The sequence below is a fragment of the Chelon labrosus genome (assembly GCF_963514085.1).
Source record: "Chelon labrosus genome assembly, chromosome: 17".
Classification (NCBI taxonomy): domain Eukaryota; kingdom Metazoa; phylum Chordata; class Actinopteri; order Mugiliformes; family Mugilidae; genus Chelon; species Chelon labrosus.
The window spans coordinates 2,487,003-2,510,134 of record NC_140350.1 but is presented as its reverse complement, the minus strand read 5'-3'; the positions used below and the strand labels follow the sequence as shown (position 1 = coordinate 2,510,134).

General features: G+C 39.1%; 1 protein-coding gene across 3 annotated transcripts; it reads left to right on the top strand.

The window, feature by feature from the left end:
- Window positions 1–5,961: 5,961 nt before the first annotated feature.
- On the top strand, window positions 5,962–14,744 carry il13ra2 (interleukin 13 receptor, alpha 2). Of its 3 annotated transcripts, none has more exons than XM_084564672.1 (10): window positions 5,962–6,110; window positions 6,267–6,370; window positions 6,748–6,899; window positions 7,867–8,023; window positions 8,152–8,272; window positions 8,914–9,098; window positions 9,248–9,399; window positions 10,503–10,644; window positions 12,110–12,215; window positions 14,452–14,744. In XM_084564672.1, exons 2-10 carry the CDS (start codon window positions 6,286–6,288, stop codon window positions 14,537–14,539), a joined length of 1,188 nt encoding a protein of 395 aa, XP_084420798.1. In that variant the 5' UTR covers window positions 5,962–6,110; window positions 6,267–6,285; the 3' UTR covers window positions 14,540–14,744. The 3 variants fall into 3 exon arrangements, with proteins under 3 accessions (XP_084420798.1, XP_084420800.1, XP_084420799.1); XM_084564673.1 differs by having other exon boundaries at window positions 5,963–6,102; XM_084564674.1 differs by lacking the exon at window positions 6,267–6,370.
- Window positions 14,745–23,132: the final 8,388 nt, after the last annotated feature.

The following is a 23,132-nucleotide window of genomic DNA, read 5'->3' as shown; positions in this document are numbered from 1 at the left end:
ACCCGTTATTAACCCTCATACCTGATTTTAAAATAGTTACGTTGTTACCACTAAGGGACAAAAGTGTCCTCTTTTAAAATGCCATAAAAATGGCATATGTTAATATTTTTTTCTGCTTTTTTTTACATAAATCTTTTCATCTACTTCAGTCCTAATCATAAATACCAAATGTTTGATTATTTTCAATATTTTAACCCTTTATATGCCAGTGTTTGTGATGGCATCCAAAATTCATCGTAAAAAAACACACAGAAAATGAAATATTTTCAATAATCTGAATGCAAAACTGATTTTTCTTGGGGGGATTATTAGAGCCTTGGATATGTCAATGAACAGTAGCAAGACTGATTTTGATGGATTTTTAGTTTTTTTGTAGTGTCAGATTTACAAAAATAGTTACGTTGTTACCACTAAGGGACAAAAGTGTCCTCTTTTAAAATGCCATAAAAATGGCATATGTTAATATTTTTTTTCTGCTTTTTTTTTACATAAATCTTTTCATTTACTTCAGTCCTAATCATAAATACCAAATGTTTGATTATTTTCAATATTTTAACCCTTTATATGCCAGTGTTTGTGATGGCATCCAAATTTTATTGTAAAAAAAACACACAAAAAATGAAATATTTTCAATAATCTGAATGCAAAACTGATTTTTCTTGGGGGGATTATTAGAGCCTTGGATATGTCAATGAACAGTAGCAAGATTGATTTTGATGGATTTTTAGTTTTTTTGTAGTGTCAGATTTACAAAAATAGTTACGTTGTTACCACTAAGGGACAAAAGTGTCCTCTTTTAAAATGCCATAAAAATGGCATATGTTAATATTTTTTTCTGCTTTTTTTTACATAAATCTTTTCATCTACTTCAGTCCTAATCATAAATACCAAATGTTTGATTATTTTCAATATTTTAACCCTTTATATGCCAGTGTTTGTGATGGCATCCAAAATTTATTGTAAAAAAACACACAAAAAATGGAATATTTTCAATAATCTGAATGCAAAGTGGATTTTTCTTGGGGGGATTATTAGAGCCTTGGATATGTCAATGAACAGTAGCAAGATTGATTTTGATGGATTTTTAGTTTTTTTGTAATGCCAGATTTACAAAAATAGTTACGTTGTTACCACTAAGGGACAAAAGTGTCCTCTTTTAAAATGCCATAAAAATGGCATATGTTAATATTTTTTTCTGCTTTTTTTTACATAAATCTTTTCATCTACTTCAGTCCTAATCATAAATACCAAATGTTTGATTATTTTCAATATTTTAACCCTTTATATGCCAGTGTTTGTGATGGCTTCCAAAATTTATCGTAAAAAAACACACAAAAAATGAAATATTTTCAATAATCTAAATGCAAAGTGGATTTTTCTTGGGGGGATTATTAGAGCCTTGGATATGTCAATAAATGGAAGCAAGATTGATTTTGATGGATTATTATTAGTAGTATTAGTATTGTTTTTTTGTGCTGTGTACAAACAACTCCCATTGAAATCCAATGAACCTACTGTTTTGTACTTTGCACCTGCACCTGTGTGTCTTTGAAGTAAAAGGACACATGTTATAGATCAAACGCCTCAATTAGACACATACTGCATCACCGTGTGGTATGGCAGCACTATGGCCGGGACCCCAAACGCCTGCAGAGAGGATCACCAGGACTCTACTGCCCTCTCTGCAGAATATCTACAAGCATAGAGTCCGCAGGAGAGCTGCCTCCATAACTAAAGACCCCACCTGCCACCAACACAGACTGTTCACACCCCTACCTTCAGGAAGGAGGTACAGGAGTGTGAAATATAAGACCTCGAGACTTTTCTTCTTCCCCACTGCCATCAGAGTCCTCAAGAGCTGACAGAAGTCTACAATCACAGACTAAAATCATGCCATGTTCACTTTCCAGCTTTTGTTTAAATTTTTTCAGTACATTGTTTTCATTTCATTTGCATATCGATATTTGCACTTCGTCTTCATCTTCTCGCGCTTATCCGGGTCCGGGTCACGGGGGCAACAGTTTCAGCAGGGAATCCCAGACAGCCCTCTCCCCAGCCTCTTCAGCCAGCTCCTCCGGAGGAACCCCCAGGCGTTCCCAGGCCAGACGAGAGATGTAATCTCTCCATCGTGTCCTGTGTCCGACCCGAGGTCTCCTTCCGGTGGGACATGCCCGAAACACCTCTCCCGGGAGGCGTCCAGGAGGCATCCTTACCAGATGCCCTAGCCACCTCAACTGACTCCTCTCGATGTGGAGGAGCATCGGTTCCTCCACGTCGAGAGGAACCGATGCTCCTCCACGTCGAGAGGAACCGATGCTCCTCCACGTCGAGAGGAACCGATGCTCCTCCACGTCGAGAGGCGGGGAGGAGCATCGTGTCCTGTGTCCGACCCGAGGTCTCCTTCCGGTGGGACATGCCCGAAACACCTCTCCCGGGAGGCATCCAGGAGGCATCCTTACCAGATGCCCTAGCCACCTCAACTGACTCCTCTCGATGTGGAGGAGCATCGGCTCTACTCTGAGCTCCTCCCGTATGTCCGAGCTCCTTACCCAATCTCTATGGCTGAGCCCGGCCACCCTACGAAGGAAACTCATTTCGGCCGCTTGTATTTGCGATCTTGTTCTTTCGGTCATTACCCAAAGTTCATGACCATAGGTGAGGGTTGGAACGTAGATCGACCGGTAAATTGAGAGCTTCGCCTTTCGGCTTAGCTCTCTCTTCACCACGACCGACCGGTTAAGTATCCACATCACTGCAGATACTGCTCCGATCCGCCTGGTGATCTCCTGCTCCCTCCTACCTTCACTTGATACAATATTTGCACTAGTTATCTTATATTTTTGTATTATATGTATCTTTTTATATTCTAATTGTAAGATTGTTTTATATTCGTAGGCATTTGGGTGGACGGCAAAAGAAGAATTTCATTGTACAGGGAAACATGTTTCTACACTGAGCACATGAAAATAAACTCTTTGAATCTTGAACATACACATGCGCACACACACACACACACACACACACACACACACACACACACACAATCAATGCAAGGATCCCTTTCTCCTCATGACCAATAACATCACTTTCATATCATAAGAAACTTGGGAGCTGCAAATCACAGCAACTGTGGAAAACACATTTGCAAAGTTCACACATCCTTTTGCTGCAGTTCCTGTGTATGAGGGTGAACTGAACTCATACACATGTACACACACGCACAAACACACACAACATTCCTGATGCCATTCATGTACTTTTCTGTTCCACATTTTTAAATATTTATGTATTTATGTTTTACTTCTAGAGGTCGAAGTTGTTGGACACTGCACTCCTAATTGAAATGCATTGTATGTAATGCATTGTGATGCCATCACAAACACTGGCATATAAAGGGTTAAAATATTGAAAATAATCAAACATTTGGTATTTATGATTAGGACTGAAGTAAATGAAAAGATTTATGTAAAAAAAAGCAGAAAAAAATATTAACATATGCCATTTTTATGGCATTTTACAAGAGGACACTTTTGTCCCTTAGTGGTAACAACGTAACTATTTTTGTAAATCTGACACTACAAAAAAACTAAAAATCCATCAAAATCAATCTTGCTACTGTTCATTGTCATATCCAAGGCTCTAATAATCCCCCCAAGAAAAATCAGTTTTGCATTCAGATTATTGAAAATATTTCATTTTTTGTGTGTTTTTTTACGATAAATTTTGGATGCCATCACAAACACTAGCATATAAAGGGTTAAAATATTGAAAATAATCAAACATTTGGTATTTATGATTAGGACTGAAGTAGATGAAAAGATTTATGTAAAAAAAAGCAGAAAAAAATATTAACATATGCCATTTTTATGGCATTTTAAAAGAGGACACTTTTGTCCCTTAGTGGTAACAACGTAAGTATTTAGATTACACTGTAAAAATAGAGTATTATGGGATTTGTTTTTGGAATATCAAAATTTGTTCAAAAATACACACCTTGACCAAATATCATAGCAGCAAGCATAACCAACACTGAGTAATCAAAAAAATAAAATCAGAAAAGGACACTTTTGTCCATATCAGGTATGAGGGTTAAAAAAAAAAAAAAAAACGCCGTTAGTAACGCTGTTTATTTTATTCCCATCACTGCTTAGGATTTTATTAATGAGTTGCCATGAAACCCTATCTACCATGTGCAGCCCTTACCCTACTGTTGATATATGTGATATGTAGCATATTCAATTCAATTCAGTTTTATTTATATAGCGTCAATAACAATACAAATGGGAGGGACACACAGCAGTTAACATGCTATACAGTAATAGCACAGAATTGCATGGCGAGTAATAGAGAAGAAATTGGACAAGAGCAAGAAAGTGGAGGATAGGAGCTTGGTGCGAGAGAGAAGAGAGAAGAGGACATGTGCTCAGTGCATCGTCCCCCAGCAGCCTAGGCCTATAGCAGTATAACTAAGGGGTGGTTCAGTCCAGCCCTAACTATAAGCTTGATCAAAAAGGAAAGTCTTAAGCCTGACCTTAAAAGCAGAGAGGGTGTCTGCCTCCGGAACCCAAATTTAGAGCTGGTTTCACAGAAGAGGAGCCTGATAGTTGAAGGCTCTACCTCCCATTCTACTTTTTGAAATTCTAGGAACCACAAGTAGGCCTGCACTTTGAGACTGAAGTGATCTGTTGGGATGATATGGTGCAATGAGGTCTTTAAGATATGGTGGAGCTAGGTCTTTAAGGGCCTTGTATATCACAACATTATTATCAAAAGCCAATGTCATGTGTAAACATGTGTCATGTGGGCAACCACAAGGATTTTCACTGTTGTTTCACACCGTTCAATCTTATTATTCAAGAGGTACTGACTTGAAACTACAAGTTTATTTAAACTGACATTTTGATCAGGCCATGATGAGCCGATTGGTGCCAATGTGTTCTTTACATTACAGCAACTTGTACTGTAATCCATGTCACACATTAATCGTCTTCCTCCTAATCATTGAGCATGCATTTGATTAGAATATTCTCAAGTGAAGTTTAAGTAAATTGATCATACCCAAAAGGAATATGGGTGCAAATGTTTTGAGTGCGGTTTATTGTGTGAGGAACATCATTTTATCTTTTGAAAAATCTATTAAAGTTGATGCCGTAAGAAGTGAAATTTGTGGCGGATATTTTTAATTTTCAACTTGAAACTGTTTTATTTTTCTTGTTTTTTACTGTTCATTTTTTTGGCATGACTATTGTGACTAGATATCAAAAGAAACAAGCAACTGAAATGAGAGTTCAGCTCAAGGAAGCTGAACAATGACTCAGTGTCAAACAATGTCTTCACAAACAACCATGACGTCAAGCTGGGGAGATTTGTCAGATGGAGCCGGAAGCCCATCTCAGCTCAAAATCTTAAGTCCCAATATGACAAACTTTAATGAATGGGAATCAAATGTGTATTCAGGTGTTTCTTGTCATATACCAAAGCACCTTATCATATTAATGTTTTGGCTTCAGGATTGGATTGTTTCCAGATCAATTTCTTTCTGATAAACACATAGTATAGTGTACTCACAAGTTTTTTCACCTTTACATTGTTATCCATGAATACTGTGACGGAAGGAATCTGATTTCTCCCAGACTAATTACTATCCTCAAGAACTCAGTCTGGGATTACCTGAAATACAAAACAACTACAGCAAGCCCACCTTAATTTCTTGGATTGTTATATGGAAATGAAAAACAAAGATGCTTGATGTGGCCAGGTGAGGAGGAGCGCAGTGGAATTTATAATTTCCCACAGAGGTGGGACAAGAGCCAACAGAATTAGCAAGCGCCAAAGAAAAGAAAGTAGGCTATGGGCTATTCATTTTCTGAGCAATCAACAGACTCCTCCCAGTCTCTCCCCACACCCTTTATGTTCCTCCTCTACAGCTCACTAGATTAATATTATATCTCCAGTAAAACAATAGCTACCTCTCCTGATCCAGGACCTCAATTCCATACGAGTAGGTAGGGGTGATTTTATTGTGCCCACCCACGCTGTGCCACAGTGTCATAAACTCTGTCGGAACCTGCCGGAGAAAGAAAACGCCTCTTTTACAAGAGAGTAAGTCTGTGAGTATTTATTTACTTGTTTTTAGGTATTATTGATAAAGAAACCATTATCCATAATGTATACTCTCTTAAAATACAATATATATACATTTTGTTTCTATGTTGCCATTTTCGCACATTTTTAATTTATTATTATTACTCTTATGATGATTTCAGTCTCGATTTGGAACTACTGATGGCGAGTAACTCTTGGCTAACGCTTCCAGCTGCGCTGCTGCTGCTCCTAATAACGTGTAGCATGCATTGCAGCGGGCTTACAGGTTAGTGAAGGGCACAGAGCACGCGTACACGTATTTCCCACACAGAATTCAAGAATATATCCAAAATGCTGCGCCATGAATGTCCGAATGGACAACAACTTGTCTCTGGTATTTGCGTGGCTTTTTGCACCCTGAGTCTGGAAACGAAAAACATCCCTTGCGCAAATTGCGATAACCATCGGAATTGCACAATCAGACTACCGGAACCATAGGGCTGTAAAGTAATTAAACTGTCGGTATGTTGTTGAGGTGTGGATTTCACCATAAAAAGTAAATGCAATTTCACATCTCTTTATGATGTTGACTTGATGACAGTCGGGTCTCAGCATTAACTTCATTACAATATTTGAATATATACGTCTCCTTTTTATTTGAAGTGGACCCCCCTGATGACCTTGCAGTACTTGACCCAGGTCATCTTGGGCATCTGGAGATTTCCTGGAGCCCCCCGGGCAGCTTGATCAACATGACAGAGTGCTCAGTATCCTACCATCTGGAGTACTTCAACACGTACAGGAACAGTTGGTCTGTAAGTCATTTGGGTTTTATTCAACTCTTGCACCTCCCTAACCTCCTGTGTAATGTAGAGTAGAGTAATTTTAATATCATCAGCAAATGTATGCAAAGCTAACTAAACAGTCATGATATTCTGTGTAAAAATGCAAATTTGATAGTTTGACTATTTCCCTGAATTGACAGATATTATTGTCATTTTTTATTTTATTTTGACAAACAAATGAAAAGAAGTACATTTATAGAGACTAAGGAGCAGAATGAACTAAGCAACTAAAAAGATAAATGAACTAAGTTGGGAAATTCCACAAAGTGATTTAATTCAGTATTTATTCTGCAAAGCCAACAAAAGCTAATAAAGTTTGTTTTTCTTGAACAAGCATGAAGTAATCATAAAATCCTTAGGTCCACCCTATTTCTGCCCCCTGAAAGTTGGCTAAGTAGGAGTAAAACAAAATACACACATGGTGATGTTAATAATGCTAATGCTGTTAGATTATACTGGTGTCTCAACTCAGCAAGGAGTCACGTCTAAGACACAATGTGTAAAGACTAATGCAACAGCTGTATCTATGCTGATGCCTGTTCCTGTGAAGTTGACTATGATGATTATGGCATGTCGGAACTATGCAAAAATGTCTTACAGTCCAACCAGTTCCAAATGAAGATGAAGAAAACAGCCCTGTCTCTCTTTAAAAAAAAATGCAATTACTGTAAGGAGGTTATGGAAGGTTTGTCTTTGTACTTGTATGCTTCAGGATATGACTTTCTTGTATTACCTGCCAAGGTATTGGAATTTGTTTCAGTTTTCAGCTTTGGAGAGTAGAATACAGAGAGTCAGTGTTCACAGTGAGACATCTCAATTTTTTTTGGAAAGCAAACTGTTTTCTGTATCTTGGCATCTCTGTGGTTGGATTAAAGTTAAAATACCTAAATGGAAACTGTAAGATGCACTGATATGTTTGTGTTTCTGGATTTGGAAGGCTGTCAGGACTACATGGAACACCTACAGTGCCCAGTTTGATCTAATGAAAGATGTTAGAGTGAGAGTGTACACCTTGCTGCAAGGACCATGCACTAACAACACTATGGTCATGAGCACAAACTACACTGAACTCATTCAGACACCTCCCAGCACAGGTCAGTCCTCGAGGGTTTATAGGTATATGATTAAATATCATAATAAAGCAGCTGAAACGTTCATATTATTTAGCTGGTATATTTAATGTGTATTTATTGTATTATTATATTTATGAATCTACATCTAGGTGTTAGAGGTACCGAAGTCCAGGATTTTATCTGTGTGTACCAAAACCTGGAGTACCTGGAGTGCAAGTGGAAAAGAAACCCAAAGATGCCGGCAAACTCACAGCAACAGCTGTTTTTCTGGTATGTCAAATGACCAAAAGGGACACTTTTTAACCACACAACCTGGGTTCTGCTCAAGGTTTCTTCCTGACAGTTTGTATTGTTATTGCCGCTTTAGAAAAAAAATTGAATTGAAGTGAATCAACCAGTTAATCCAGAACCACCAGCAGGTCAAATTTTCATTTACTCTAAAACTTGACCATCTAGCAAGTGTAGTCCAGCATGCAAATTCTGAACATGAATTCAGTGAGACAAAATTGGGAAATCATTTAAGCGTGACGCTTTTAGGACGTGTCACAGAGTTCACTGGAAAATGACTGTAACTGAAAGCCTGGGAAACAATGTGCAAACTTATCAATAGAATGCATCTGTGGTTCTTTTAGTTTTAGTTTTACTTGTTTCCGCTCCACAGGCCTCAGTGGCATTCCTAATTACACGCACTGTCCACAGAGAACACTTTAACGTACAACATGCACTGATAAGGTCTGTGTGCCATTAATGAACAGCACACATGCTCAGTGTTGATTGGTATCATCGCTGACTTTATGTCTGAGGCTGTGTTCACATCCACTGAATTAAGGTTGGGGTAAACTTACAGTGAACAATTTTGATCTGGATGAATTGATAGCAAGGGTGTCTTATCTGGTTTATTTCTTCTGCAGGCATAAAGATCTGGAACAGGCAGTGGAGTGCCCCAAATACATCAAATCACACAAACACAGGAGTGGCTGCGACTTTACTGGAAAATCTGTCCCTCAATTCACAACTGTTAACTTCTGTGTAAATGGCTCCTCTTCTGAAGGACCACTGAAACCAGCATTCATGTCCCTGCAAATCCAAGACCATGGTATGTACAAGGTGCACATGGGCTGCTAAGTGACAACAAAATGTTTTCCTCTCTTACATGTTGACTCATCTTTTTTGCCTGTTCAGTTTTCTTCTCCGCATCCTGTCACGATCTGTAGTCTGACTTTCCTCCTTTCAATGTTTGTGCAGTGAAGTCTGCTGCTACGGAGAAGCTGCATCTGCAAACAGGTCCAGACAAGCAGCTCCACCTAAACTGGGAGCGTCCTGCTGGGAGGATTCCTGGACACTGCCTAGAGTGGGAGGTGGAACACTATATGAGAACTGATACCAAACCATCACGGGTAAAGTTCATCTGATATGTTACAAGTTACCCTCTCTACCTGTAGCTATTTCCAAAAAACCTTTTGTGCGGGAACTATTATGTCCTATAAAGGTTTTAGATTCGCTCAGTTGTTTGGTTTTAATGGGCTTATTGAGATTCAAGAGAGAGGAAAGAATCACGGAGCAACCTGCAGGCGACAGTACTCCAGGGAAAGCCTCCAGCTGCTGCAAGATTCATGAAAATACTCTAGGAAGAGTCAAATAAGAAACTATACAAATGTATAAATCTAAACTGCAAGTGAATCTTCATCAAACATGTCCAGTGTATAACTTCACATTCTTGTTTTATCATATTTCCCAGAATATCTCAAGAGTTTCTGAATAAAAAATTAAATCCATGACATAACCTGCCTGGTGGGTGTTGGCTAAATGGGAATTAAATGAACTGTCTCAACTTGAACGTCCTCCATGTTTTAGTGTAGTTATTAGTCACATAACATGTGCACCAGAGCTCAGTGTTGACAGCAGAAGTCTGACATTTTAATGCTTGGCATGTCAGAAGACTTGATTCCATGCCACATGTTTCCAACAACAATCTCCACAGAGCGGAAACAAAAACATTTATAAAAAAAACATTAATAACAGAGCAACAGCATTGAATTAACTATTTGACTTTACACTGATCACCTAGAAGGAAACAGATGATGGTAAAACCCTCTAAGTTATTTTACTTCACACCTCTAGACATTCCGCGTTACAGATGTGTAAATTGTAAAAGAGCAGAAGTCTGTTAACATGCTTGGTGAGGTACATTAACTGAACATCTGAAGATTAGTATGTGTGTTCGCTGTCACTGGATAAATGTTCAATACTGAGTGGCCTTTTATCTCTGATTTTACTTTTACTGACCCCTGACAGCTATGCCTAAAGCTGGTACAATGTGAGTTCATGAAAGTGGAAGCTATAAAACATAAAAGCAAAACGATGACATATAAGAGACTAAAATGCTGCGTAGAAGAACAGTCGTGACTAATGCAGCTTCACAATATTGGTGCAAGTCAGTTTTGAGAATCCAGTAGTTAAGTTGTCATTATATTCAAAGCATTTATGCACTTTATTTCAGACTATCACCTTAGAGACAAGCCTGACTCTGCCCTCCAGCAATGACAGCGTGAGAAACTGCTTCAGGGTTCGGTCGAAATTGCATAAGTACTGTGCAGAGAAGAGCTTTTGGAGTGATTGGAGTCCCCAGACATGCCTCCCAGGTAACAATGTTTCACTTCTCTACAGAAACTGCTTCTTTTCTTGTCTTCCATTGAGTGCACCAAACAAGGCACTGCCTTCACCTGGATGTTCCCATCAGGTATTCAGTCAGTTCAGAATTGTTGGTTTCATGTAGTTTTTGTCCTGCGATAGACTGGCAACCTGTTCAGGGTGTACCCCGCCTCTCGCCCAATGACATAGGATAGGTTCCAATCCCCCCATGACCCTTCACAGGACATGTAGTTACAGAATGAAGGAATGAATGAATAGTTTTTGTGTCACAGACAGAAAGTGTGTTTTTATGAACACAGCCTTGCATAAGCACAAGGTACAGCTACTAAAGTTATTCAAAGTAGCACAGTGACTGGGGCACACTGAGTTGGCCACAAAGAGAGCAGAGCACAGGAAATTGTTGATGATAAGGATATGGATACTTAAAGGCAACTTCGGTGCAATAGCACTTGTACAAGGTGTGGGAGAGCAACAAGGGCATGACAGTTCAATTTTGGCCCCGGTCATAGCTAAAGAAGGCCTTGGACATCCAAAACATAGATATTCCTGTCTTAAAAGCAACATTCTTTTAGATACCCATCATTTCGGATGACTAAATAAATTGTATTCCTCAAGTATTTTTTTGATGTGTGGGTGTAACTACTTTCCAGAATTCTTGCCAGCTCATCCAAACATCTCTGAAGAAACTTAAAACAAGTTCAAAAACTAAAAAAAAACTGAACTGGATTCTTATACTTGAACAGAGCTTGTTAATTACACTCAATTCATTAAGTTTAAGAGAGCCAAAAGAGCTACTTGATTCCCAAGTTCCAACTACCACGATGACTGGAAAGGGTAACTTTAGTTTAAGTTAAGTACACCGTCTCTGAACCGGAGAAGACTGGTTTCCAATACAATGCACCTTAAATTCCTTAAAGGGACTTTAATATAATAATAATAATAATAATAATACCTTTATTTATATAGCACCTTTAAAAACAGCGTTTACAAAGTGCTTTGACAATCAAGCATGAATAAAATACTCAGGCAAAATAAGAACAACCAACAATATTTGAGAAGACAACAATAATCTTTGTTGACTGATTTTCTCAACTGAAATATTTGATGAATGTATTTTATAAAAAAGGATCCTAATCTCAATAAGAATAATTTAAGGAAGTATAACTGAAATAAAGCTTTTATTATTTATTAATCAAATTAATGATTTATTCTTATGTTTATATCATTCATCCTTCATCAAGATTCTTTGTTGTCATTGTGTGAGCATACAGCAAAAATGTACATGGCAATTTTCTTTTAATGTGCTAATGTTATATGCACTATTCAATTATTTCTTAATAATGAATTAATAATGTAAATTTTAGTTTACTTATTTTGATTAAATTTATCAATATGTGCTTTTTGGTGAAGTAACAACTGTAAATTAACATGATTTCCTTTATTTCTTTGTTTTAGAAAAGGAAGAAGTTGCTCCTGACGTGTCACCTGTCTACATTTATATTGCTGTTGCCATTATTGCCATGCTGGTTCTGACTCTGTGTGTGGGGGCCATTCTCAGCATGTGAGTATATACACAATGTAGCAGGCACACTATGCACTAAGAATAGGATCTGCATCTGCGTACATAAAGACAGAGGCAGAGGGTTTTTGAGGGGACTGTACTGTCCGAAGTATGAACTGTATATAAATATATATATCACTTCTCAGAGATACCGGCAGTGCCATCTTGCGAGTTTGAAGCCAGAGTCTGCACAGTATGGTCTGAGAGTGGAGCCGTGTTAACGATGACCCACCTACACTTCCGCCAGACTCACTCTGTTTACGTTTAATTAATACTGTGCTCTGCTCTACCTCCACTAAATGTTGGATTATACACTGCTTGGCCAAAAAATAAGTTGCCACCAAAAAAACTCTAATATTGCATTCATTTTTCACCAAGATCTTGTATTGATGATGGGAGAGTCTGACCACTGCGCAAAGCCTTCTCCAGTACATCCCAAAGATTCTCAATGGGTTAAGGTCTGGACTCTGTGGTGGCCAATCCATGTGTGTGTGTCTTTCACAATCTGAGCCCCATGAATCCTGGCATTGTCATCTTGGAATATGCCCGTACCTTCAGGGAAGAAAAAATCCATTGATGGAATAACCTGGTCATTCAGTATATTCAGGTAGTCAGCTGACCTCATTCTCTGGGCACATAATGTTGCTGAACCTAGACCTGACCAACTGCAGCAACCCCAGATCATAGCACTGCCCCCACAGGCTTGTACAGTAGGCACTAGGCATGATGGGTGCATCACTTCATCTGCCTCTCTTCTTACCCTGATGCGCACATCACTCTGGAACAGGGTAAATCTGGACTCATCAGACCACATGACCTTCTCCCATTGCTCCAGAGTCCAATCTTTATGCTCCCTAGCAAACTGGAACCTTTTATTTCCAGTTAGCCTCACTGATTAGTGGTTTAAGGCTACACAGCTGTTCAGTCCCAATCCCTTGAGTTCCCTTCACATTGTACGTGTGGAAATGTTCTTACTTTCACTAGTAAACATAGCCCTGAGTTCTACTGTTGTTTTTCTTCGATTTGATTTCATCAAACGTTTAAGTGATCACCGATCATGATCAATCAGGATTTTTTTCTGACCACATTTCTTCCTCAAAGATGATGGTTCCCCACTATCCTTCCAGTTTTTAATAATGCATTGGACAGTTCTTAACCCAATTTTAGTAGTTTCTTCAATCTCCTTAGATGTTTTCTCTGCTTGATGCATGCCAATGATTTGACCCTTCTCAAACAGACTAACATCTTTCCCACAGTCACAGGATGTGTCTTTCAACATGGTGGTTTAAGAAATGAGAAGCTACTCATTGCATCAGTTGGGGTTAAATAACTTGTTGCCAGCTGAAAGATAGTCACCCATGCAGTAATTATCCAATAGGAGGCTCGTACCTATTTGCTTAGTTGAATCCAGAGAGCGACTTTTTTTATCGCCAGGCAGTGTATTTAGGTACTGTATTTATTTATTCCAACATGGAGCGGTTGTCATGGCCACTTATAGTCATCATGATGTCACATCCTGTTTCTGTAGCATCAAATAACTAACTAAAATGAAACTTACCAGAAAAATAGGCACTTGAGTATACATCAGTATTATACCTACCTAAAATGACAGAAACTATCATTGAAAAGAAAAGTTTGACGTGCGTTTTAGTGTTTTAATTTGGCCCAAGTCCCATCCACTGACATGGAGGAGGTGGAGCTTATGACCAATATTGCAGCCAGCCACCAGGGGACGCTGTACTTGCCTTGGCTTCACTTTTGAGGAGCTTTTCCGCCTTCCATCTTTAATTACAGTCTATGCATAATGTGGTAGGCACGCTGTGGACTCAGATTAGTGTCTCATCTGTGTACATAAAGACAACCTGTTTTTTTGAGGGGACTGTCACTGTCTAAAGAGATGCAGGTGTAAAATTCTAAATTCATTCTAGTAACTTCACTATGAGGTTTACATGCAGTTTTCTGCTTTCTTGCTGTACATGAATGAACAAACACATCATTTACCAATTACCAAATACCTTTTTTTTCTACACATGCATACATCTGAATTTTTAAAGCAGATTTACTTTACAGTCTTACAAAGGTGGATTTACAGCTACAAAGATTGGAACTTTGTGAATATCACTTTACAAGCTCAAAATCACAAACACACACACATGCATGTGCACACGCACGCACACACACAAATATACAATTAAATGAGAAGGTGATCTCACTCCAAACTGTCCTGTCATTGTAGGAGGAAACCAAGACAAGAGAAGAAGCTCTACTCTCTGCTTACCAGCCTGTTGGTCAAAAATTCAGCTGTTACAGCCGTGGAGGTCTGAAAAGTTATGAAAATCCTCATCCTCATCGCTCTCAAATAACACCTCTGTGCTTGTTTTGTCATTGCACGGTCCTCCTCATGGTCTTTGTTTGCAAATCGCACACTGTAGTTCAAAAAGTTGCTGTTCAGAGAGAGAGAGAGAGAGAGAGAGAGAGAGAGAGAGAGAGAGAGAGAGAGAGAGAGAGAGAGAGAGAACTATAAACTATTACCATCACACTGTACTGCAAGTCACCTTCTGTATTTACGTTTCTATGCAAAAATGCTTGAATTTATATTAACAATTTTGTCTGTCGGCTGGAAATGTCACAGAGAAACGTATACTAATCAGCCACAACATTAAAACCACTGACAGCAGAGGTAGATAACATTGACCATCTTGTGACATGTTCTGCTGGGAAACTTTTGGACCTGGCATTCATGTGGATGTTACTTAGAGATATAGCACACACCTACAGCAGACCAGGCACCCCCACCCCATAGCAATGACACTCCTTGATGGCAGCAGCCATCCCCAGCAGGATGCAGCTTGACACAGGCACACACACAAAAACACTTTAGGAACAACTAAAACAAGCATGAATAACAGCACAAGGTGTTGACCCGGCCTCCAAATTTACTGGATCCCAAACTGATCAAGTATCTGTGTGATGATCCACAGAGGCCCCTCCCCTCAACCCATAGGACCCAAAGGCCCCCACTAACAACATTGTGTTACCAGACACCACAGGACACCCTCAGAAGGCCCATGTCCATTCTTTGAGTCACAACTGTTTTGGAGGCACAAGGGAGGCACACTATTAGGAAGGTGGTCATAATGTTATGCCTGATCGGTGTATCACTCGACTCTTATGTTGGTTTTTTACTTTTTGTCGCAGCACTTGCAAGCTGATTATTTAGTTGGCCGATTTGCGATTACTTGTTATTTTGGGATTTGTTTTTGAGGTTGTATTGTTTGCCAGATTTCTTGCCGGTTGGAGCACTTAACACAGGTTACATTTCAATATATGGAGTAATAGCTTTTTTGTTAAAAATCTGTTTTTGTCATTAATTGTTTACTTTGTGCCTCAACTCTTGCCAGTTAGCTCAGACTAGCTCAGATTTTTACATTTTTTCAAGCCAGTGAAGTCTTCAGTCATACAGAATTTCTAATACAACTGAATGAATAGTTGTGTGTTAGGTGTTTTAATGCCACAAGTCTTTGCCAGTTTTTTTGCGAGATGAGTTATAACTCATCAGATATTACTATAATTGATTTAATATGTGCCAAAATGCCTCAAATGCATCAAAAATTAGACCGAATGTACTTCACCCGTCGTCTGAGTTTTCTATCCATCTATTTATAATAACACAAAATACTATTTTATTTTTATGAATGTATGCCCATAAATGAATGTATCCCATATCTCTTTCATGTGGGGGGGGGGGGGGGGGGTAAAGGCAACTCAACATTATATATATTTATCATTCTTTTTCAGTTATTCCTCAGTAATGTTTCAGGGATTATAAGCAGTTACCTGCTTTAATATGTGCTTTCATGAAGCGATAGAGTGAGAGTTCTTGCAGCGTTTTGGACTGTACAGTTTCATGTCAGTATTTCATGGGTGACATTGGACTTTTAAATGTCCACAGGCTATGGTATATATATTTCACTTTTGAAAACCTCCCTTTCACTTTACACGCTGCTGTACAGGAAAGAAATATGAAACAAACATAGATTGGAATGTATTATTCAGCACTTATTGTGGAATTTGTGTTTTAAATTTTGTCATTTTGTAAGAATCAGGTACTAGAAATCTAGTTATTACATTGAGTAGTTGTATTACAGTAAAGTTGAAGAAAACATTACTAAAGAAAAAAAAATTATACCTTAACTATACCTCTTTTTTTAAGAAAAAGTGAAGGTCGGGGGAAAAAAGCTTGTATATTAATACATATTTTATACATTATGCACTTATTCTTGCCATGTAATGCCAAATACATATTGTAATTTCACTCATTAGCTAACATTATTGCGATGTGCAGGAAAAAAAATAATTGCTGTTTCATTTACTATTTCAAATAAAGCATATCACTGAAATTAACACATTACAAGGTGTATTATTGTAAATTCCTTAAAGGGGAACTACTGTTTTTTACAACCTGGACCTTATTTCTGGCATGAAATACGATCGTTTACTCACCCATACAACTTTTGTGTAATTTGCAGTCGTTCGGGAGGTATGTAGATCTGCGTATATCCATACAGTGGGAGTGACGTGCACCGAAATGCAGCCTCTAAATAACGCATTATCTGCCGTGAAACTCGTTCATTTCACCAATATTTTGTTATCGTACACTAGTGCTATTCCCCATTGAGTCCGGAGTTAGCCGTTATCATCATCCGGGGACTGTAGATTGACCTACCTGTCTGAGGATCGCTTTGCCATCAATCGGGACGCCTTCCCCTTTAAAGATGTTTTGTTGAGAAATATTTAGTGACTAAACAGAGAATGTCTAACTCAGCCCAGAGAATGTAATTCAGGACAAAGTGTGAGACTGCAACTCTAGCTGATAATATCAAGTTGATCCTGTCAAGTTTAAAGCTGTCTTTCTCAAGAACTCTGTAAGACAAAATGCTCTGGAGGAAGATGAAAAAACTGCATGGTTCACTGATCATGAATTCAGTCAAATTTCATTGTAGATGTAAACATTTCAAGGTAGTTACAATAAAATTTAAACGTTTCAGTGAATCTTATACAATATCTGTGCAGCAACAATTACACATGACGTCTATGGAGTTGGCTGATGTACAAGGCGTCAACTGCAGCCAACTCAATACCTCGGATAACAATCAAGTAGTCCTAAATTTATTTTCCTGTTTCTTAATTGGCCGTAGGTGTGTATGTGAGTGTGAATGGTTGTCTGTCTCTCTGTGTTAGCCTTGCAATAGACTGGCGACCTGTACCCCGCCTCTCTCCCGATGACAGCTGGGATAGGCTCCAGCCCAGTTGCGACCCTTCAGAAGATGAGTAAATGAGAGTAGTTACAGAAGAGGAGTGAATTAAGATGAATTTTAGTATGATAAAGGTATGATAAAGGTTGCCCTAATACAGTAGTTTGCCATTTCAATCTATTCAATTTAAAATATTGTTCATCTGCAAATATTGAGTTTGTGGTGCAGTTTTTTTTTTCTTTATGTGGTGCATGTGACAACTTCTTGTCCTCCAAAAGTGGCCAGCAGAAAGAAGAGGTTCCCCTGGGAAGCCTTCAAAGCTGGGCCGCTCTCAGTTCACACGTTGTTCTACCTGTACTATAAAGTATGATACAGCCTAAGCTTCGCTCACCAGTTCAGACAGCAAAAACTAGAGGAAGAAAGAAGACACGAAACAGGCCACATCACATAGTGTCGGATCTTCACCTGCTGGTGTGGAATGACCCTCTTTGTGCCTGCCCTGGCCTGTTCTATGTCCTCCTTCCCTCTCATGAAACAGCCAGAGAGCGGAGGTTTAAAGGAACAGTATGTAAGAAATGTATTTCAATTAATCATAAAATGGCCCTGATATGTCACTAGACATGAAGAAATCATGTTCATTTCAAATACTTATATCACTGACAACAGTGGTCCAGCCAGGATATTGTCATTTAAAAGTGAAAGTTGCAGCCCTCAACTGATGTTGATGTTGTCATGTTGTGTTTTGGCCTGAGGCGCCACCCTCAAGCTATCTACTAATCACGAAGTCAGTAGAGTTTCGTCTTCCGGGTTGCCAGCTCTGCTCTAGTTACCGCAGCTGCAGCTACGAACGTGTCGGATAAAACATGTATAACGTTACTAAACCTAAAAGACCTCGTTATGAATCCGAAATACGTCGTGACAAAGTCCGGAATGGCATGGAATTGACCCTCGACTTTTGGATGCTATATTCTACCATGTTTGTTGGTATAGGCTAAAAGCCCCGTGCTTCCGTACATATAGACAGTGGATTTTCCATAGTCGCCCGTGCTAAATGCGTTCATAAAAAGCGCCATCGCACCACTAGCAGGGTATGAAAACAATCTATGTTCCGACTGAAATGTGGTATTACAGTACATCTTTACGAAATGTTTGGCTAATCGCCATTAGTAAATTTTTGCGATACATAATTACTTCGCTAAACATCTCTCATGAAGCATAAACTTTATTAACAGAAAAAAAAAAACTTACTGTGTAGGACTCGTCACTTGCCATTGGAAGCTCCTTGTAGCAGCCTAGGTTCCTGCTGGATCCTGCAGCTTAGCTGGCAACCTCGAGTCAGGGGGGAGGCTGAAGGGATACACTGTTCTACAGTATTTTGAAAGTGATTGCAGTACCAGTTTTGGCCAGTTTTGGCCACAATCCTACATACTGTTCCTTTAAAACTGGCCTACTCACTCTGCCTCCATCTCCCCCAGCTCCCACAGTTACCTGCCTTTGTTTTGGTTGTTGTGCCACTTGTGCGTTCATTCGTCCATTCAAAGAGCAGAATATCACAGATCTGATTTACTTCCCACACCTCATGGCGCTGTTTTTGATAAATAGTACTGTGTAACAAAACAACTGTTTGGCATCAAGTTCTGCAGTTCTGCATGTCTTCTCCCTCCCACATTTCATCATAACACCTCTGTTTCATGGCTTACCTGATTTGTCCTTTGCACATTTTTTATTTGTATTTCTTTTTTTAATATACAGTGCCGCTTAAAAGTAACTGCACCCATCAGAATTTTCTACATTTCTTCATAAAAATGATTTAAAACTTTAGCAGATTTTCACACAAGTCCTGAAAGTATAACAGAACTCAGTCAAACCAATTAAACCAAACATAATATACTTTTGTATTTGTTTATTTAGGGAAATGAGCCAATATTGCATGCCTGCCAGGTGCAAAAGTAAGTGTACATCTAGGATTCTAAATTCATTTCAAGGCCACCGTTGCCTGGTTAACCAGGGCATGAGGGGAGGAAAACTAAAGAAAATAGTTCCCGGGAAAAGGAAAGCGACACAGAGACTGATTACCGTAGGTAAAATAACGTGTCTTTGTTCAAAAATAACGCTAGTGGCAACTAAAAACGCTGGTCGCAAACTAAACACGACAGACCAGACCCAACAGCAAACAAAAAAAATAAAGGCGCCGCCACTCTGGGTGAAAAAAAAAAAAAAAAAAAAGACACGGGAATATCCGACAGACAAAACAAACCAGAAACGCGACTACACCTGGAGGGAGAAAGGGTAGGCCTACGGGGAAAAGCGAGAATGAATTTCCACAGAAAAGACTAATTATTCATTCATTCATTCATTTTCTGTAACCGCTTGTTCCTGTGAAGGGAAGGGGGGGGGGGGGGGGGGCGACTACTGATCGGAGGAGGGAGGAGGAAAGTGGGGAGAGAGACACGCCAGGAGGACACACTGCAGTTAACATGCTATAGTAGCACAGAACTGCATGACTGATAATAGAGAAGTAATTAAATAACACATTAGAAGACAGGAGCTCGGTGCCAGAGAAAAGAAACGAGAGGATAGGAGCTTGGTGCAAGAGAGAAGAGAAGAGAAGAGAAGAGAAGAGAAGAGAAGCGAAGCTAAAACTTCTTGTAAATAATGAAGGAATTAACTCCTTATATTTTTGTTATAAACTACATTTATTACACATACCATTACCCATTACTATTAAAGGGGGCAGAAGAGTAACTAAGCATGTGACAGGATGTGCAGGAGAGAGAAGGAGAAGCAGAGGAACTAAAGGCCCTCCCTCTCGCAGATGTTAATGTTCATGAATCCACCATCAGGAGAACACTGAACAACCATGGTCTGCATAGCAGAGTGGCAAGGACAAAGCCACTACCCTCCAGGAAGAACCTTTCTGCCTATCAGTTGCTTGTGGACAAGCCACAAGACAATTGGGAAAATGTTTTGGAAAGATGAGACCAAAGTAGAATTGACTTCTGAATTATACCAGAAAAGTCTAAAAGAAAATGTGAGGGCATCTGTCTGTGAGGTGTATGTAAAGAGAAACTGGGTCATGTAGAGAGACAACAACCCCAAGAAAATAAGTCATTCTACAAAAGAATGTTTTGAAATAGCCAAGTCAAAGTCCTGACCTGAATCCAGTTGAAATGTTGTGGAAGGACCTGAAGCAAGCATGTGAGGAAACCCATATGTGTGTGTGTGTGTATGTATATATATATATATATATATATATATATATATATATATATATATAGCATATGACTGTATACAATACACACATAACATAATCTGCCATAATGTTTACCTATTTCAGACATCCAGAAAACTTGCTTTTCATTGTACTGTGTAGTTAAAAAGAGGGCACTTCATCTTTGTGATAGCTCCTGTTGCCCTCTAGTGACCAGATTGAGCGCCCATTTTATTTTTTATTCACAAATAAAATGGGTTTTTGATATTTTTTTGTTCAGTCTTGTGAGTGGCTTTCGTGTTTTAATTGATCTTGTACATATTTGATCATATGCTCTGGCTTTTATGATTGGATTTGAGAGTGTGTTTTGTTATATCCAGGATCTCTCATTAACTATATGTTTGGGCTGTTCTTTAAAACACAAGCCCTGTGTCCTGTGAGGGAAAATGACCACGTTTGTCAATGGTAGCTTTGAAGAGAGCATGGATCTATATCATGGCTTCATTTCCTCTTTGGAAAGGGCTCTTTGACAGCAAATAAAAGTGGCGATAATGTTCTAAATTCAATCTACTCGCAAACTAAATGGATTGTTTTCAGGTGGGATTTGATTTAGTTGCAAAAAGTAGGTTCTGCTGCTGACCACAGCAATTTATTGTTTGCCTTCTGTGTCGATACTCCTCTCTGCTTCTCCAGCATGGTTATGTGCTGGCCGCCATCCTCTGTAGGTAATACATTAACTGTGGATAAGTAGCTCATGCAATCCATTTTCAAAGAAACTGAACATTGCCAATAATGCCTAAGGATCATGTGTCCCTTCGCCTTAACACCCAGATTAAAAGATTATATTGACATTTAGTGTTCATATAAACCTCAACAATCTAATCAATATGTAGCACCTATAGCTATATATTAAACACAGAATTTCCACTGCAGGATGCTTCCTTTCATGATGGGAAAGTAACCACCTGGCTCCAGGCTGACCACAGCTTTTAGTGTTTGATCGAACATTCATCAACACCCACAAGGTCAGCTGGGCAGCTGACTGCTTCCCACACCATGTTGCCTTTTCCTACAAGAAGGCATGTGTCAAAGGCTAGTTGTGTAGTTACTTAATCAGGCCAGTGTTAATAAGACGGAATTCACATTAATTATAAAAAAATACATGAGGAAATAAATGATAAACTATAACAAAACTTGCACAACACACACTGTCAATTTTGCCTTGTAGTTGAATGCATGCACAATTTGGATTGACTGCTGTTTTCACACCATGTTTTCCCATCCAGTGTGTTCAGTACTGCAGTGTGTGGGTCTACAGGGGCAGAGAAGTGAGTAACTTTTTCAGGTTAATATGTAATTTTGGTGGAGCTAATCTTGACAGAGGCCTGGCAGGAAGGTAATGTATAGCCCAGGTGTTACCTTTCAGTGCACTTATCTGTCTGGCTATTCTGCTGACCCTAGTCTGCAGAGGACCCTCCACTGCCGACGATCACTAGACAACTTCAGGTTTGCATATCATAATTTTCTTGGATTTGTGCTTTTTTTCCATTCTCTTGTATTTTCAGTACATCAGGCATTATTTTATCACAAAGACAATGATTTTCTTCCTCAGGTTCCACAGTGTCAGAACCCGATTGTCTCTGTCTCCCAGGCTCAGTAACTGGAATCTGTCCCTGCAGAGTGAAAGTATGCAGGGCCTGGCTGGTTACTGCACCTAGGGGCCAGGCTACTCTCCAGAGACCAGACTGTCTCTAATGCAATTTACACAAACAAAGGCCTATCCTCATGGTTTGAGTAAAGGATTTTTTTTCATCATCTGCTGACCTAACTACAGTAAGAGTTGTGCAGTAGGGCAGTAGGGGAAATGCTGTGGGCATGTTCAAAGTACTATTACTACTACTTCACTATTTATTAATAATTCATACAGTATCTTCATTATAAATCATTTTGTGTTGTGGCTTTTGGTCAGTCTTGTTGGAGTCTGATGTCTTGTGAATTATTGTGTACACGATTTTAAAACAGTTTTACATTAGGGTCACAAATTTATTGTCAAAGGGCATATAGAAAAAAGCCTCAAATGCTGAGTTTAGACAGACATCACCCTTTGTCTGGGAATCACAACCTCAACCCTGTAAAAATTCGTTATGTTCTTATAATGACCATAAAGACTCTTGATTGTTCTCATGGCACCAGATATTATCTGGCTTACCATTAGGTGGGGGAAGAGAGTTAGTATTGTAGGTGTGGTTAAACATTGAGCAACATGGAGCAAATAATCAGTGTGAAATCACAGGGGAATTTAGCAACTGGCCAAAAAGTACACGAACAATGCGTTTGGTGACACAAATATCTCTTTACAATGCACAAGCATGCAATGTAAAACATAACAGCATGGGTGGAGTGCTGAGCACAAGGACTCACTGGCACTTCAACTCCAAAGCTAGTGCGTAT

Excerpts from the sequence above, each read along its gene's own strand:
- il13ra2 (XM_084564672.1), top strand. The coding sequence starts at position 6,286 with ATGGCGAGTAACTCTTGGCTAACGCTTCCAGCTGCGCTGCTGCTGCTC. Across the intron at positions 6,371-6,747 it reads GCATTGCAGCGGGCTTACAG|TGGACCCCCCTGATGACCTT; the intron begins GTTAGTGAAGGG and ends TTTTATTTGAAG. Across the intron at positions 9,400-10,502 it reads CTGATACCAAACCATCACGG|ACTATCACCTTAGAGACAAG; the intron begins GTAAAGTTCATC and ends ACTTTATTTCAG.